This window comes from Myotis lucifugus, unplaced genomic scaffold (assembly GCF_000147115.1).
Source record: "Myotis lucifugus unplaced genomic scaffold, Myoluc2.0 scaffold_167, whole genome shotgun sequence".
NCBI classification, from domain to species: domain Eukaryota; kingdom Metazoa; phylum Chordata; class Mammalia; order Chiroptera; family Vespertilionidae; genus Myotis; species Myotis lucifugus.
This window is the reverse complement of record NW_005871215.1, coordinates 2,739,818-2,758,674: the sequence shown is the minus strand read 5'-3', so window position 1 is coordinate 2,758,674 and position 18,857 is coordinate 2,739,818. Positions and strand designations below refer to the sequence as shown.

Sequence of the window (18,857 nt, the reverse complement as noted above, 5' to 3'; positions counted from 1 at the left end):
GGCTCCATAACCTCCCCATCGCCCTGCCCTGAGTGTGACAGGGTGCGGCCCCCAACCCCCTGATCCGCCCTGCTCTGTGTGTGACAGAGGGGAGCTCCTCAACCCCCTGATCGGCCCTGCTCTGTGTGTGACAGGGGGGAGCTCCCCAACCCCCTGATGGGCCCTGCTCTGTGTGTGACAGGGGGGAGCTCCCCAACCCCCTGATCGACCCTGCTCTGTGCGTGATAGGGTACGGAGCCCCAGCCCCCCTGATTGGCCCTGCTCTGTGAGTGACAGGGGGCAGCGTCCCAACCCCTTGATTGGCCCTGCTCTGTGCATGACAGGGGGTGGTGCCGCATCCTCCCCATCGACCCTGCCTTGAGTGTGACAGGGGGTGGTTCCCCAACCCCCCAATCGGCCCTACCCTGAGCGTGACTGAGGGTGGCATCGCAACCTCCCGATCCGCCCTGCTCTGTGCATGACAGGGAGCGATGCCCCAACTCCCCAATCGGCCCTGCTCTGAGCCCAACCAGGGGCTGCACCTAGGGATTGGGCCTGCCCTCTGCCACCCAGGAGCAGGCCTAAGCCAGCAGGTCGTTATGTCCTGAGGGGTCCCAGACTGTGAGAGGGCACAGGCCGGGCTGAGGGACCCCCCTGCCTCCCCGAGTGCACAAATTTTTGTGCACCGGGCCTCTAGTATATAATAAAGAGGGAATATGCTAATTGACCCTCACGCCATCGCAAAGATGACAGCACCCACAGCCAATAAGGTGGGAATATGCTAATTGACTGCCCCACCCTCAAAGATGGCAGTGCCCACAGCCAATAAGGTGGGAATATGCTAATTGACTGCCCCACCCTCAAAGATGGCAGTGCCCACAGCCAATAAGGAGGGGATATGCTCATTGACTACCCTGCCTTCAAAGATGATGGTGCCCACAGCCACAAGATGGCTGGTAGGGGAGGGCAGTTGTGGGTGATCAGGCCAGCAGGGGAGGGCAGTTGGGAGGGACCAGGCCTGCAGGGGATGGCAGTTTGGGGCGACTGGGCTGGCAAAGGAGGGCAGTTGGGGGCGACTGGGCTGGCAGGGGAGGGCAGTTGGGGAGATTGGGCAGGTAGGGGAGCAGTTAGGTGTTGATCAGGCTGGCAGGGGAGTGGTTTAGGGGGTGATCAGGCTGGCAGGCAGAAGCAGTTAGGGGCAATCAGGCAGGCGAGCATTGGGAGCCAGCAGTCCTGGATGTGAGAAGGATGTCCGACTGCCGGCTTAGGGATCAGGCCTAAACCGGCAGTTGGACATCCCCCGAGAAGGCTTAGATTGGAAGAGGGTGCAGGCTGGGCTGAGGGACAACCCCCTTCCCAGGGCACAAGCCTCTAGTGTATGTGTGGTGTGTGTGTGTGGGTGTGTGTGTATGGAATATATATATTGTGTGTGTGTGTGGTATGGATGTTTTTATATATATATATATATCAGAGTAGAATGGTAGATGGGAGAGAGATAAAATCTCTATAATGTAGAGAGATTTGAGTCTCCAAGCCGGGCACGTGCCCTTGACCAAAATCGAACCCGGGCACCCTTCAGTCTGTAGGTTGATGCTCTATCCACTGAGCCAAACCAGCCAGGGCTCCTTTGTCATTTGCAACTAGTGGGACATTCCACTGTACCACTGTTGACATCATCTATGATGTCATGGGTGCTGCATCTGTCGGGCAATGTTTACAGTCTCATCAAAAGTGATATCTCCATTGTGCCTAATGTTTTTGTGCTTCTTTCTGTCTCTTGGCCATTCTTTGAGGATCTTGATGATCAGGGCAGAGGCAGAAGGTACTACCTCAATCTGGGCCTGTCTGTTCTGAATGGTCAGTTTTGCTGTAATCCTCAGACGCTTCCAGTCACTGGTTGCTTTGGCATTGTCATCACCATTGTCTCCTTTTTGGAGACATTCAGTGGTCCTATCTTAGGGACCAGGGCAGATATGACATGACTTTCCCACTGGCCCCTCAGATATAGGACTTTCATCTCATTGGGGTCAAACTTAAGTGGCATGGTGGAGGAGGCTGGTGTCAGGTGATCCCAGATTCGTGATGACCAAAAAATTTATACCTTGGCTTCCTTTGAGCTGAAAGCTGAAAGTGTATTTAAGACTTTTGGGTTTTTTAATTTTAATTATTTTTTATTTGATTGATTTTTTTAAAGAGGAAGGGAGAGGGAGAGATGGAGAGAAACATCGATGTAAGAGAGAAACATCAGCTCTAGTCGGTTTGGCTCAGTGGTTGAATGTTGACCTATGAACCAGGAGGTTATGGTTCAGTTCCCGGTCAGGGCACATGCCTGGGTTGAGGGCTTGATCCCCAGTGTGGGACGTGCAGGAGGCAGCCAATCAATGATTCCCTCTCATTGTTGATGTTTCTATCTCTCTCCCTTCCTTTCTGAAATCAATAAAATATATATTTAAACAAAAGAATGTTGGCCTATGGACTGAAGAGTCCCGGGTTCAATTCCGGTTAAGGGCATGTACCTCAGTTGCAGGCTCCTGGGATGTGTGTGGGAGGCAACTAATTGATGTGTCTCTCTCACATCAATGTTTCTCTCTCTGTGTCTTTTCCCCTCTTTCCACTCTCCCTAAAAATCAATGGAAAAATATTAACAAAAAAATAAAAAAGAGAAACATTGATTGGTTGCCTCCTGCATGCACCCCAACTAGGGATTGAACCTGCAACCTGGTTGTGTGCCCTGACCAGGAATCAAACCTTTGACCTTCTGGTGCATGAGATGACACTCCAACCAACTGAGCCACACTGGCCAGGCTTTGATACGTTTTAGTTAATCCTATATAATAAAAGCCTAATATGCTAAGTGTCTGGTCATCCATTCAACCAAAGCGTAATATGCTAATGATATGCTAAGCCGCTCAACTGCTCGCTATGATGTGCACTGACCACCAAGGGGCAGACAGTTGACTGGTCAACCAGTCGCTATGACGTGCACTGACCACTAGGCGGCAGATGCTCCAACCAGTACGTTACCTTGCTGCTGGGGTCTGGCCAATCGGGACTGAGCGAGATGGCCTAGACATGCCTTGGAGCCCTCCTGTGGTCCCTCCCCGGCTGGCCAACCTGCGCCCCTCCCCGGCCTTGATTGTGCACTGGTGGGGTCCCTCAGCCTGGCCTGTGCCCTCTCACAATCTGGGACCCCTTAGGGCAGTGGTTCTCAACCTTTCTAATGTCGCGACCCTTTAATACAGTTCCTCATGTTGTGGTGGCCCCCAATTTCATTGTTATAAATTGAACATAATTAAAGCATAGTGATTAATCACAAAAACAATATGTAATTATGTATGTATTTTCCAATGGTCTTAGGCGACCCCTGTGAAAGGGTCATTTGACCCCCCAAAGGGGTCTCGACCCACAGGTTGAGAACCGCTGCCTTAGGGGATGTTGGAGAGCTGGTTTTGGCCCGATCCCGCAGGCCAGGCTGAGGGACCCCACTGGTCCACGAATTTGTGCACTGGGCCTCTAGTTTTTATATATGGTGTGAGATAGAGGTCCAATTTTATTCTTTTGAATATGGATGTTTAGTTGTCTAGCACTACTTGTTTAAGAAACTATTGTTTCTTCATTGAATGATCTTGGCACCCTTGTCAAATTGATTGGCCATCCCTGGCCAGGTTGCTCAGTGTTAGAGCGATAGCCCATCGACCAAAGGGTTGTGGGTTCGATTCCTAGTGAGGTGCACGTGCAGCTTCAGTTGGGGCATGGATGGGAGGCAACCAATTGATGTGTCTCTCTCACATCAATGTTTTTCTCTCTCTCCCTCTCTCCCACTCTCTGAAAATAAATGAAAAAGAGGATGAGGATTAATAAACACACACACAATTGATTGGCCATAGATGTATGGGTCTGCTGTGACTCTTGAGGTGATCATTTCCTTTTTTCTTTTTTATGACTTTGTCTTATGTGTTTATACATAAGCAATCTAATTTGGTTTATGTTTTTGAACTTGATGTAAAAGGAAGCTTTAAAAATGTAATGTTTTGTGTGTTGCTTATTTGTTTTACATTATGTTTGCAATCAACTTATGGATTGTGCTTATTTTCATTAATGTACTGTATAACATTCCATTGAATGACTAGATCAAATTTTATCCATTTTACTCATGGCAGATACTTGTGTTATTTTCAGTTCATCTAGTGATTCTTAAAAGTGTGTGTACAGGAGTAGATGAGTAGAGGCAATCTTTTAGCAGACTTTTACCAAATGTTTGTTAGCTGAATAAGTGAAGAATAGTACAGGGGGACTAGGGAAATATTCTGGTGCCCGTAAACAAAGGTAGGTATGTAGGGCACATTTGTAAAGAATTACCTGTGTGATAAAGCCTTGTGTAGGTATCTTCAGTTTAAACTTTGGCTGGTCAATAATTGGAGGGTAGTTCAAGAGAATGGAGTTCTCGTGGGCATTATCATCTGCCACACTTGAGTAGTAGGTCTGTGTTTCTCTAAGTCTAAGATATATGTTTAGAGTTTTCCCTGTTTGTACCAAGTAAATAGGAAATGTTCCATGAGAAAAATGGGAGGAAAATAGCAATTTCATTTTTTTACTCTGCAGAAATTCTGCGTGATTTTTTTTTCATACTAACCTGTACGAAATGAAATGGTTTTAATTAGATTAACAGTTTAAATAAATGCCTGATAGAACATTCTTTTTCATTTTCATAGCTCATATTTGGGGCTGATAATCAGTTCATGCTTTCCTTGCTGTTCTTGATCCAGGATTGTGATCACTTTATTGTCTTGTATTCACTCCTGCAAAAAAGACAATTTACACATTTCTGTTAAAAGCATAATAATCAACTCCATGGCAGATGCTTCCCAAACACTTTCAGCATCCATCTGCTCATGGATAGGTGGTAAATCCAGTTGAGGATTGAACCTAATGTTCATCCCTTCCCACTGGTGCCTTCTCCTGAGTTCCTTAGGTCCTAAGCAGTTACTTTCCAAAATTTCTCTCTTGCAAAGAAGTCCTGTATAGTTGTTTACTATCCTTTCTACTTTGTGGTCCCACAGACATCTCCAGCTCAGTTCTCCAATTTAGTGTTCACGCTGAATTCACCATTTTCTCATCACACATTATGCTCAGTGAAATAAGTCAGAAGGGAAAGACACATTCATGTATCCCTTGCTTTTCAAAAGTTGCATCATGCCACTTTACTTTTATGAAAAACCTGTGTTAGTATGTATTTTTGCTAACTGAAAGGAATCCAAAGAGAATCTTCACTTTTACCAACAAAGGCAAAAAGTGAATACAGCATTTAGTGTTTGGTTTGCAACAAGCCAGTTATATAGGCAGTGTGCACCCTGAGCAGCAAGAGTGGCCCCACCAGCCCTAGCCAGTTTGGCTCAGTGAATAGAGCATTGGCCTGCAGACTGAAAGGTCCTGGGTTTGATTCTGGTCAGGGGCACATGCCTGGGTTGCGGGCTTGGTCCCCAGGTGGGAGCATGCAGGAGGCGGCCAATCAATGATTCTCTCTCATCATTGATGTTTCTGTCTCTCTCTTCCTCTCCCTTCCTCTCTGAAATCAATATCCTCCTATATAGTAAAAGCCTAATATGCTAAGTATCCTGTCAACCTGTTGGCTGTTCAACCAATCAAAGTGTAATATGCTAATGATATGCTAAGGCTGTTCAACCGCTCACTATGACGTGCACTGACCACCAGGGGGCAGACAGTTGACCGGTTTACCAGTTTCTATGATGTGCACTGACCACCAGGGGGTAGGTTAGCTTGCCGCTGGGGTCCGGGTCATCTGGACTGAGTGAGACGGGCCAGATACACCCTGGAGCCCTCCTGTGATCCCTCCCTGGCTGTCGAACCTCCTGCATCCCTCCCTGGCCCTGATGGTGCACCGGTGAGGTCCCTTGGCCTGGCCTGCACCCTCTTGCAATCCAGGACCCCTTGGGGGATGTCAGAGAGCCGGTTTCAGCCTGATCCTGAGAGACCCTGAATTTGTGCACCGGGCCTCTAGTATATCTATATATATAAAAGCCTAAGCAACTGAATGACCAAATGACCAGAATCAAACCCAGGACCTTTCAGTCGGCCGGTTGCTATGACACACACTGACCACCAGGGGGCATACGCTCAACCCAGAAGCTGCCCCCTGGTAATCAGTATGCTCCCATAGTGGGAGCATCGCTCAGCTGACCGATCCATCCCAGTGGCCCACCAGCCAGTGGCAGCCACTCACTCCCTCAGTAGTTCTGCAGGTCCAATCTCCAGAAGAACAGGCCAGGCCCCGATGGACCGGTGCCGCTAGCATGATCCTGACAGCGCCACTGGCCTCCTGGAAGTTGGCTTCAGGCACCGTGGCTGCTTCCCCTCCCTAGAAGCTCTGCAAGGAAGAAATGATATAAAAGTGGCCGCCAGGTGGCTCCCGACAACTGGCATGAACATCAGCAGGATGGATCCAGATCCTGGGCCAGCAAGGGCGTCCCACTGCCCACCAGAGGGCCGATCGCATCCCGCCCCCTCCACTCCTCCCCCTCAGGATGGGCGCCAGAGGCAGGGCTCACAGGGTGAGTGCTGCTGTGGCAGCGCGAGCCTCTCCCAATTGGGACTGACTGGGCGTGAGCCTGCGGGAGGTGCAGTGGGACTGGGATGAGCAGGAGCTGCAGGCAGGATCCGCAGGTGGCATTGGACTGCCGGTTTCGGCCTGATCCCCACGGCCACCCCGAGGGACCCCACCCATGCATGGATTCGTGCACCAGGTCTCTAGTATCCTATCTAATAATAGACAAACATGGTAATTGACCGTACCTTCGCTATGCCTCCCATTGGCTAATCAGCATGACATGCAAATTAACCGCCAACAAAGATGGCGGCTAATTTGCATACTGCAGGCAGGGCGGGATAGCACCATCCCGCCTGCCCTGCCGCCATCCGGGCCTGCTATCTGCGACCCGGGGCGGTGGGCGTCCGTGTGCGACCCGATCTGGGGCGGCCGGGTGGTGCAGTAGCAATTGGCCGGCCCGCCCAGCCTCCATCCAGGCATCCTGTGTGCGACTCGACCCGGGGCGGCCGAGCGGGGCAGCAGCTATCGCTGGCCCGCCCGGGCGTCCTGTGTGCAACCTGCCTGGGGCGTCCTGTGTGCGACCCGACTCGGGGCGGCGCCCCAACCCCCGGATCGGTCCTGCCGTGTGCACAACCCGGGGAGGCGGGGCAGGCACCGAGGGATCTGGCCTGCCATCTGCCACCTGGGGAGCGGGCCTAAGCCAGCAGGTGGTTATCTCCCGAGGGGTCCCAGACTGTGAGAGGGTACAAGTGGGGCTGAGGGACACCCACCCACCCCTTCCCCCGCCAGTGCACAAATTTTTGTGCACCATGCCTCTAGTCTATTATATAAAAAGCCTGTGGTCGTCATGCCATTACCCCGTAATAACCGATCAGCAGGAGGCTGCATGCGTGGCAGGTGCACATGAGTGGGTGGGGACTTGATTCTGGAGGAATTGACCGGAGGTGCAGGAGGGTTTCTGGGTTCTGCTGGGGCGGCAGGCAGGTTTCTAGGTCCCGCCTCCCACGGTGGTAGCAGGGGCGGCTGCTGTGGGACTCTTTCTGGGAGGGAAGGCAGGGCTGCGTGCGCGGGGAGGCATGCGCTGGGAGGGATTCCAGGACTCATGCCATTTCGCGTGCTGGGTCACTAGTATCTAATCCAGGGGTGGGCAAACTTTTTGACTTGAGGGCCACAGTGGGTTCTTTAACTGGACCGGAGGGCCAGAACAAAAGCATGGATGGAGTGTTTGTGTGAACTAATATAAATTCAAAGTAAACATCATTACATAAAAGGGTACGGTCTTTTTTTTTTTAGTTTTATTCATTTCAAACGGGCCGAATCCGGCCCACGGGCCGTAGTTTGCCCATGGCTGATCTAATCTAATAAAAGAGAAACATCCAAATTGACCGTAACTTTGCTACGCCCCCAGGTCATGCCCCCCAGCCAATCAGAGCAACTATATGCAAATTAACCCAACCAAGATGGTGGTTGGCAGCCACGGAGCTGGAGCAAGCAGGAGGCTTGGTTGCCCCGGTGATGGAGGAAGCCAAGCTTCCCGCATGCCCTGGCCGGCTGTGGCCTCCACTAAAGGCAACAAAATTTCAATTATAGAAGATAAATAAATCCCAGATACCTGCTTCCAGCCAGCCTCCACTGGGAGCTTGGGTGGCTGGGGGCCATGGTCAGCCTGCAAACAATCATCAGCCCCTCACCCAGGTTGGCCACACCCTCATGGGGTGAGGGTCCCTGCTGGGGGTCTTGGCCAGCCTGCAAACAGCCATCAGCCCCTCACCCAGGCTGGCCAGGCACCCCAGGGGGGACCCCCACCCTGAAGGGGCTGTGGCCAGCTTGAAAACAGCCATCAGCCCCTCACCCAGGCTGGCCACACCCTCAAGGGGTGAGGGTCCCTGCTGGGGGGCTTGACCAGCCTGCAAACAGCCCTCAGCCCCTCACCCAGGCTGGCCAGGCACCCCAGCAGGGACCCCCACCCTGAAGGGGCTGTGGCCAGCCTGCAAACAGCCGTCAGCCACTCACCCAGGCTGTCCAGGCACCCCAGCAGGACCCCCCTCCCTGTTCCAGGACACCCTTCAGGGCAAACCAGCCAGCCCCCACCCATGCACCAGGCATATAATAAAAGGGTAATATGCAAATTGACCCTAACAGCAGAACGACTGGGAATGACTGGTCACTATGACACACACTGACCACCAGGGGGCAGACGCTCAATGCAGGAGCTGCCCCTTGGTGGGAGCTCTGCTCAGCCACAAGCCAGGCTGACGGCTGCCAGCACAGCAGTGATGGCGGGAGCCTCTCCCGCCTCCTCAGCAGCGCTAAGGATATCTGACTGCAGCGTAGGCCTGGTCCCCGCTGGCAAGTGGACATCCCCCGAGGACTCCTGGTCTGCCAGAGGGATGTCTGACTGCCAGCTTAGGCCCGCTCCCCCGGGGAGCGGGCCTAAGCCAGCAAGTGGACATCCCCCGAGGGGTCCCAGACTGCGAGAGGGCACAGGCCGGGCTGAGGGACCCCCCCACCCCCGAGTGCACAAATTTTTGTGCACTGGGCCTCTAGTATATATATAAAAGCCCCACCAGACCCCTTTGCCAGGAACTACACTCAGCATCCAGCTGCCAAAGCTTTGAACTGTCTGTGAGCATTTGTGCTGTATTTGGATTTATTTTGTGCATCTGTTAGCAAGATGTGTCCTGAGGTATCAGGAAAGCCTGAGAGAGCTCATAAGGGTGTTAGCTTAGTGTAGAACTGGATGTAAATGGTATGATTTATTAAGTTATTTTTTTTCCATATAAATCAGGTGGGGAAAATCCCACCCGCGGCCCATAGTGTGGAAACCTGTACTTAAGATTTCACTTGTATGTGGAGTCTAAAAAACTAAACAAAACCAAAAACCAGACTCAGAGATAGAGAACAGATTGGTAGTTGCTGGGGGTGGATAGGCAAAATGGGTGAAGAGGGTCAAAACTCCTGGTTATAAAATGAATAAGTCATGGGGGTGTAATGTATAGTTTGGTGACTACAGTTAATAACACTGCATGGTGTAGAATGTGAAAGTTGCTAAGAGAATAGATTTTTTTTTAAAATAAACTGGCTTTTGTCCTGGCTGGGTAGCTCGGTGGGTTAGAGCATCCTCTGGATAGCCACTTAGCAAGAGGAACATGCCACTCCGAGGCCAGATGCTGCTTGAGAGATTTTAGGAAAGTCTGAAGCAGGAGCTAAGGCAGGCCGTTAGTGTGGAAATGCCACTGTAAACAGTTTGGTGGGCCTGAAAGTTGGGTAGGGCAGAGTCTCAGGGAATCACCAGGACAGGGTGAGCATTAACCAGATTGATGACTCAGATATGGCACCCACCTGCTGGCTCTGTGTGGGGAGGACTCAGAAAAGGAAATGGCCTCTGCCGGCACTTCTCTCTGGGAGAAAGCTGCTCCTCCAGCTCTCACTCTAATGTCAGATACTTTATTTAGTTCCTCCCCATTTGTCCCTGGTGCCTTACAAGATGCTGCCCCGCTGCTGGAGCTCAGATCAAGTGAGTCTGATTAAGTAGGTGAGCAGGCCCTTGAAGAGGAACACCTGGGACTCCAGCAGCCCTGGTGTCTCACTGAGCCACAATCCCTACTGGATTTTACAGCCAGAAGTAATGGGAACACTGGGGTGGAGCGCCTGGTGTGGGGCTGGGACCCCTCACTCCTCAGGGGGTGACCTCTATAGCCAGGATCTCTCTCTTGATTTTCATCTCACACATGGGTGTGAGGTCAGCCTTTTCCACATCTCCACCCCTTCCACCAGTCTCCATGTTTTGTGTTGATTTATTAACCAGGCTTGGTTAGGTTTGCTATTTGGCAACTTAGTTTGAAATGAGGGAAAGAGAATATTAAAGGGAAAAATGAAAAATTCAGTAAGATCATAGTCCAGTTTAGACTAGAAATTCTAGTTCAGGTTTAATATAAGTACATAAAATATCTTTATTATTTCTGCTGTTACAATTTAATGCTAGAGCTCAGAAAAAAAGTATAGCTTTGATGTATAAGAGGCATCTAAATGTTACATAGCTTCTTTTTAGTGTCTCTTGTGTTAAGGTTAAATGCTTTGATTATACCCTGTTTACTTAAATTGCTCAGCTTGCTCAGGCTTGATGAAAGGAATTAAATGGTGTCAACACAGGATATTGAAAAAACACACCTGGTTTCATTATTAGAGGCCTTCAGAGAAATGTTTGAGGACTTCAGTTGTGTGTCAGAATTTAGCTTTATTTGGGTTACTGTAGCATTCAGGTGGGAGGGGCATAGGATGATTTTAATTTTTTTTTTTTTTACATGCCGGAGGGTTTTACAATTCTGGTTTAGAGTTGAAGGCAAAATGAGTTGGAGGAAGAATCACAGTAGTAGTTGTTGAAAATCCGTAACAGTGGATTTTTTCACCAATTTGCCCTTTCTTATATAATGTTTATAATATTTTTTCCCTTAGTCGTTTTATTAGAACTTTTTCAGATTTATACTAAAATCTACTGAATACTAATAATATTCCAGTATTGTATTCATTAAGCTACAATAGTAAAATATGTGATTGAGTATTAATGACATTAAGGAAAACAGGAACATATATAGGAGAAATGTAGGTGCCCACAGAGCTGAGGCCAGAATTGTACCTGGCGTTTTTATTTATTTGTTTATCTTTCTTTTAAGCAGGAAAAAGGAGATGGTTTCCTTTAAATGTCCAGTGTGTTTTTTTAAACATAAAGGATATAAGGGAGTTAATAGAGGAGATTGTCAGAGAATGAGAATGCTCCTCTACACCTATGGCTAAAGGGTTAATAGGCAGGAAGAGTCTTGGAGACGGTATGCAAATTCCAAGTTGCTATGCATTATTAAAATGCATAAAACCTTCTAAAATGTAGGAATGTAGTGGTTAAACCATTAAACCACGGATAGATACTTTGGTGTATTTACCCCAAATGCAGGAAAAGCCATGCTTGCCTTTGTAGCCATGGAATTTGTCTTCTTTTTAAAAAAATCCTCATCCCAGGACATGTTTTCTGTTGATTTTTAGAGAGAAGAAGGGAGAAACACACACACACACACACACACACACACACACACACACACAGAGAAACATTGATGTGCGAGAGAAACATAGATTGGCTGCCTCCTGTACTCATCCTGACTGGGAATGGAACCCCCAACCTGGGTATGTGCCTGGACCAGCATATGGGACGATGGTCCAACCAACTGTAAGCTCCCAGTAAAAGTTTGTAATACAAGTAATTTAGGATCATTTCTGCTTTGTTTTATAGTTTATTCTTTCCAAGAATGTTGGGTAACAAAATAAAATCTTAAATTAGGAAAAGGCTTCAGAGAGAGTTTTTAAAAAGTTAAAAATTAGGGCCCTAGCTAGTTTGGCTTAGTGGATAGAGCATTGGCCTGTGGACTGAAGAGTCCTGGGTTCGATTCTAGTCAAGGGCACATGCCCAAGTTGCATGCTGGATCCCCAGTAGGGGGTGTGCAGGAGACAGCCAATCAATGATTCTCTCTTATCATTGATGTTTCTATCTCTCTCTCCCTCTCCCTTCCTCTCTGAAATCAATAAAAATATATTTTTAAAAAAGTTCAAAAGGATTTGATTTATCAATTGAAGATGTAATTTGATTCCATTTTTGTTGTTTTCTTCCATAAAAAACACACACACAAAAACACCTGTTGCCCTAGCCGGTTGCTCAGTGGTTAGAGTGCTGGCTCTCAGATTGAAGGGTTGTGGGTTCAGTTCCAGTCAAGGGCACATGTACTTTGGTTGCAGGTTCGATCTGCCCCCCACCTCCACCCCATGCCAGTCGGGGGGAGTTCTGGAGGCAACCAATTGATGTGTCACTCTCACTCACATCAATGTTTCTCTCTTTCTGTCTCTCCTCCTCCCTTCCACTCTCTCTAATAATCAATGGCAAAAATATCCTCAAGTCCTCTGTTGAATAACTGTGGCAGTAAGGATGGCAAGTCAGTGTGGGCAGCATTCTAAAACTGATGCTTTCCCTAAGGCAGAATTCATTGATTCCAAATAGCCCATGGTAATACATGGAAAAGATGAAATTGACATGGTTTTAAAAGGATTTTCTCTATACATTTTTTTTCCACTTTTTCAAAACAGTGCCTTTGAAGATGAGGCTATGAAGCTTCGACAGCTGAAACTCGATAATCAGGTGAGTAGAGTCTTCTCTTCTGAAATAAGTGGAGAGCTATACTGACCATGATGCTGATAGTCTTGACTCTGAAGTCTTGGCAGGGTCATGGAAAGAAGACCCGATAGGAAAAGGCTCTGATATTACTCACTCAGCAGTGTGAGTATCTGCTGAACCAAAGCCCTCGGCTATGGCAAGACCAAAGTGCTTTGAGGACATCAGCAATAAAACCGGCCTTAGATTTGTAATAACTGAAAATTCCTTGGTACCTTTTATAAGAATTTGAAGAATGTTAACATTGTAATTCTATGTACTTATTTGGTCTTACTGCTGTAAGTACCTCTCTACACTGTAATTTCACTTAACTACAATATTTTTTTCTTACCCTAATCTGCAGATCTGAACATGCTGTTATCTTGTTTAAAAACTTCCATTGCCTGCAGAATAATTTTCTTTACAGCACTGGTCCCAATTTTAGCTACACATTAAATTTTTTTTGCAATGATTTGATTTATGCTTATTTTCTCCACTAGACTAAGTAAGTTCCATGAGAACAGGAAGCAAGTCTATTTATGATGACTGTTATATCAGAAGTTCCTAGCATGAGGCTGGGTACATAATCTTCATTAAATATTTGAGTGAAGGAAGGAATAAGTGAACAGAGTTTTGTGTTGTCACATGCTATCCTCCTCATGATTACTCAGCTTAGAACCTATACCCAACATAGCTTATTTGCTTTTTCATATGAATGTCATTTATTTTAATCCTCACCTGATATTTTTTCCATTGATTTCTAGAGAGAGTAGAAGGGAGGGAGGGGGAGAGAGAAACATTGACGTGAGAGAGACACATTGATTGGTTGCTTCCTGCAAGATCCCCTAGGAGGGCTGGGGAACCTGGAACAAAGGTACGTACCCTTGACCGGGAATCAAACCCTGACTCTTCACATCAGTCTGCAGGCTGATGCTCTAACCACTAACCAAACCAGCCAGGGCTCATATGGATATTTTTTTAGTCAGGAAATTCTATAGCTCTACTCTCTACTAAGTGTTTAAACTCCACAGGTAACTAAAAAGACCTTTAAAGTTTTGTCTTCCTTATGTTGCTGTTGGAATTAATAATGGGACTTATAGCATAACAAATTAAAGGTGGGATCATTAAAAACTAGGAAAGGGGTCTCGGCACAGCATGCAGGGATGTATAGAGCAACCCTCCACATAGGGCAAGGTGGAGATGCAGGCTGGAATGCCACGCCTGTCCCTGGAACAGCACTGGTACTTGTGCTTGCGGGTGGCAGCCCCTGCATGGCACCTTTCAAAACTTTTGTGGTGATGGCATTTCCCTGGAGACTGTTGTTGAGTTCCACTACCCCTCAGGCCACCAAATGGTGGAGCTCGGTGCCCAGTGATCTCACGTGCAAGCCTGAGACCTGCTTCAAGGCTACGGTGATTGCCTTCAATGTCAGCTGCACCAGCGCCTACTTGCCAGGGCCTTCCTCACCTGCTGCCTCATGAAGTGCATGGAGAGGAGCGAACCTGGAGCCTCAGTGCTCGGACAGGGCTGCGCAGCTTGGCCTCAAAGGCCTGACTAATGACAGCAGTGCCACTGCTATAAGGTAACTATAGCTTCATTGCCCTTGGCGAGGGCACCACAGGACTGGCTGTTGTGGACAGGACCTTGGAACCCCTGGACCTGTGTTCTGATCTTTTCCCCATGTCCTGGTGGCAGTGCACAGGACAGACCTTGCCTGAGCTGGGCTGGGGAGTGCCTAGCCACTCTACCTTCCACAACCTGAGGGCCAGGCCCCCCACCAGCCAGTCACCTCTATCACCACATATGTCCAGCTCCAGATTGATCAGTAAAATCCACTTTCAGGCTTAGGGGTCCCTCAGGACAAGCTGACTGATGCCCAAGGCTGGGGACCCCAGTGTGGGTGACTAAGCAATCCTAGGGGAAGCCCTGCTGTAGTGCTTTTTATGGCTTGAAACCACTGCTGAGGTTAATACACCAGCTGCAGCCTCCCTCTACCTGGCTTCCTTTAAAGAGATTGGGGAAATTTTTTATTTTTTTAAATGTATTTTTATTGATTTCAGAGAAGAAGGGAGAAGGAGAGAGAGATATAAACATCAGTGATGGGAGAGAATCATTGATCGGCTGCCTCCTGCATGCCCCACACTGGGGATCGAGCCCACAACCCAGGCATGTGCCCTGACCAGGAATCGAACCACGACCTCATGGTTCATAAGTCAACGCTCAATCACTGAGCCACACTTGCCAGGCCTGAGGAATATGTTAAGCAGATCTAGTTTTTTTGGCAGAGTGGAAAATAGGAACAAACTTCCCAGCAATTACAGATGGCTACCTGGGCACCTTCCTCTGCAAGGTATTCTGCTTCTAAGTGGAGACCCTGTCATGTCAGTGAGGGTGTGAATAAACAATTCTTTCTAATACTGGAAAAGGAAAGAAAACTAGAAAATAAACTAATTTTCATGGGATCATGGGGAAAATTCTGATTATATATATGTTTGTTGCTACCATAAATATCAGAATAATTGTAATGAACTCTTATTTTCTACATTCCATTGCATATGGTAATAATCCAAATAATCCAAAAAATATATTTGATGAAAAATATCCACCACCTCCCCACCTACTACTTGGCTCAGTTCTTAACGAGAGGCAGTCACAGACTTCTAGTATATCCTAGAAGACATAAAATTTAGAAAGCCGAATCTACGCCTTCCTGGCCAGCGATAGCAACTGCAGAACCATAGGAGGCAATCTTTCTAGGCCAGGCAGCTGAGGAGGAAGGAGCCATTGAAGGTGGGGTCGGCCTGGTATGTATTCTGCACCTCTGGAAAGTTATTGCCGTGGAACCGATAGGGGAGAGGTATATAATAGAAATAGAATCACAGTTGTTTAATAGCTACTCACTATAACGAAGAGATTTTCTTATAGACTCGGGAAACTGGAGGATGTGTTGCAGGAGAGAACAGGCTCTGAAGATAAGGCAGCCCCAGAGCTGAGATGAGCCTGTTACTCAAAAGAAAATACATTTTAAGCTCAGATCAAGGACAGGACCTATCTGAAGGGAGACAGCGTTCTGGGCTCATCTTTATCGGGGCTAATCTTTGCAAGGACAATGATAGAAAGCAGACCCTGGGAACTCACTAACTTTAAATTTTGTTCCTAGTCTCTAACCATCCTATATAATAAAAGGGTAATATGCAAATCGACCAAATGGTGGAATGAATGGTCGGTATGATGCGCACTGACCACCAGGGGGCAGACACTCAACACAGGAGCTGCCCCCAGCCCGCAGGCCCCAATTGCCTGATCAGGGCCTGCTGGCCAACCTCTCGGTCCCTTCCCCTGGCCGGCAGGCTCCGATTGCCCAATGGGGAATGGGGAACCGGGGGTGCGTGGCAGTGGGGGATGGGGACGGCAGCTGGAGAAGATGGCCCTGATTGCAGACCAGGCCTAGGGATGGTATGAGACTCGTTCAGGAGACATCTGTACTGCCTATGTCCTGCTTGTGAAAAGATGGAAGAAATTACTAGCAGGATTAACAAAAAACAAAACAAAACAAAACTGGAGCCCTAACTAGTTTGGCTCAGTGGATAGAGCATTGGCCTGCGGACTGAAGGGTCCCAGGTTCGATTCTGGTCAAGGGCATGTACCTTGGTTGCGGGCACATCCCCAATAGGGAGTGTGCAGGAGGCAGCTGATTGATGTTTCTCTCTCATTGATGTTTCTAACTCTCTATTCCTCTCCCTCTCCCTCTCTCTCTGTAAAAAAATCAATAAAATATATTAAAAAAAAACCAAAAAACAAAAAAACGAATCATGTAGGTGCAAGGCCAGGACCCAGTCTATAGACTAACTTGAAACCAAAAGAAAGTGAAAATTCTACCTGGAAACAGGATAAAAAGCAAGCAGATCAGCAAATTGCAGAAGGAATTGAAACATTGTAATTCTGATGCTCACGGACCCACCTCGAGTGCCTCCCCAGCTCTATCTCCTTGTTATAGTAACCAGTCAGATGATGGCTCAGAGACAGGGATGGCTTCGGGCGGGCTCTACCAGAATGCCAGTTTTTTTTTCCTTTTTAGATCTCACATACTGGAAAAGACAGAACATATGTTGTGGGATTTTCTATAAAGGCGTTTTGGGGAAGTCCTCATTGACACACATCTATTCAAGCCTTGCTGTAGCAATAAGAAAGCAGCTGCTGAGAAGCCGGGGGCCAGAGCCTCTGCCCAGCTCCACTCAGGAGTGGTCCCTGAGGTTTATATAGAAGGAGAACAAAATACAATTTAAATTTTAGAAGAAAAGCAACAAACCCACAGCAACAAAAATGACCCTCCTATGTTTAACTTGGATACCTGCTATTCTGCCAAAGACAATTTCTGGAATAGTTCTGAATGGATTATTTTTCCTTCCTTTCCACAAGTTCCACCAACTGAAGCCAGTATCTAGTTTATAAAAGAAAAAAATATATATATATAAAGTTTAACATGCTGAGTATTTCAGAGGAAACAGAATGCTGCTATAAAATGCTCTTTAAGTCTTTCTTTTAAATCCCCTTCTAACGAATGAAACTAGGGGGATTTCAGGGGACAGAGATAGGATTTGTTGTATGATAGACATATGTAGTCTTAACCTTTTTATTTTGAAATGGTTTTTTTTAATACATTTTGGCTCCAGTATTGGTAGACTATACTATAGTCTAGATCATTTCTACTTCTGTATTTATTTATTTATTTATTTATTCATTCATTACTAGGTCTCAACCACAGTCTTCTTTTTTTAAATTTAAATTTTATTTTTATTTTAGAAAGAGATAGAGAAACATTGATATGTACTCCGACTGGGGATGGAACCCGCAATGTTGTCATATCAGGATGATGCTCTAACCAACTGAGCTACCGGGCCAGGGCCACAGTCTTCTTTTTCCTCTTTGCCTATAGGATGTACTGTATGTAGTCATGCACTTTGTATTAATACATTAGAAATATACAATTCTGTTTTGTACTTTTTATACTGTTGGATACTTATAATCAAAACTTTTACTAGATTATTGAATACATTTAATCTTATTAGAAAAAAAGGTAGAATTTTATAGGATTTTTTTTAAATTCTAAAAATATCTATTTGGACCAGATGTATAAATTTTGATGTTAAATAGTATATTCAAATACTGTTAAGGGCCCTGAAATGCACAAGAAGGGGATTACTCAGCAGAGCATAAGAGAATTTACAAGTTGAACATTCAAATGGCCTGTAACAAGAAAGGGAGTACCACTTTGTGAGTAAAACATTGGGTTGGTAATCAGAAGACTTTGGTTCTACTGCTTTTATTTATTTTTATTTTTTGTTAATTCTCACCTGAGTATATTTTTCCATTGATTTTTAGAGAGATTGGAGGGGGAGAGACAGAGAAACATCAGTGTGAGAGAGATATATCGATTGGTTGCCTCCTGCACGGGGATTGAGCCTGCAACCGAGGTATGTGCCCTTGACCAGAATCGAACCTTAGACCCTTCAGTCTGTGGGCCAACACTCTATCCACTGAGCCAAACCAGCTAGGGCAATTCTAGTGCTTTTATTTACTTATTTATTTTTTAAATTTTTTTATTGATTTCAGAGAGGAAGGTAGAGGGAGAGAGAGATAGAAACATCAATGATGAGAGAGAATCACTGATTGGCCTCCTGCATGCCCTCCATTGGGGACTGAGCTTGCAACCCAGGCATGTGCCCTTGACTGGGATCAAACCGGGGACCCTTCAGTCTGCAGGCCAACACTCTATCCACTGAGTCAAACCGGCTAGGGCAATTCTAGTGCTTTTAGATCTGCCATTAATAGCTGTGTAATTTTAGGTAAGATCCTCAAACTTGAGCCCTAGTCTTCTGATTATAGAGCTATTTTCGTGGGCATGAATTGATATTATATATTCTTGATTTGCGTTTCCCTAATAACTAATGATGGTTGAGCAGTTTTAAAGTACTTGGTGGCCATTTGTCTGTCTTCCTAGGTGAAATGTCTGTCCAAATCCTTTGCCCATTTTTATTGTTAATCCTCACCCAAGGATATTTTTCCATTTGTTTTTTAGAGAGAGGGGAATGGAGTGGGAGAGACGGAGAGAGGAGACATCGA

General features: G+C 46.8%; 1 protein-coding gene and 1 pseudogene across 4 annotated transcripts in view; both read left to right on the top strand.

Moving 5' to 3' along the window:
- Positions 1 to 18,857, top strand: part of TULP3 (tubby like protein 3) — a 77,697-nt gene that overhangs the window by 24,839 nt on the left and 34,001 nt on the right. For 3 of the 4 annotated variants that reach the window (XM_006096080.3, XM_014462052.2, XM_006096079.3), the window contains exon 2: positions 12,671 to 12,722. In XM_006096080.3, coding sequence (XP_006096142.1) covers positions 12,671 to 12,722 — 52 coding nt within the window. Of the gene's footprint in view, positions 1 to 12,670; positions 12,723 to 14,052; positions 14,317 to 18,857 lie in introns of those variants that run through there. The other variant, XM_014462053.2, reaches the window with a different exon arrangement.
- LOC111827453 lies at positions 16,099 to 16,997 on the top strand (annotated as a pseudogene).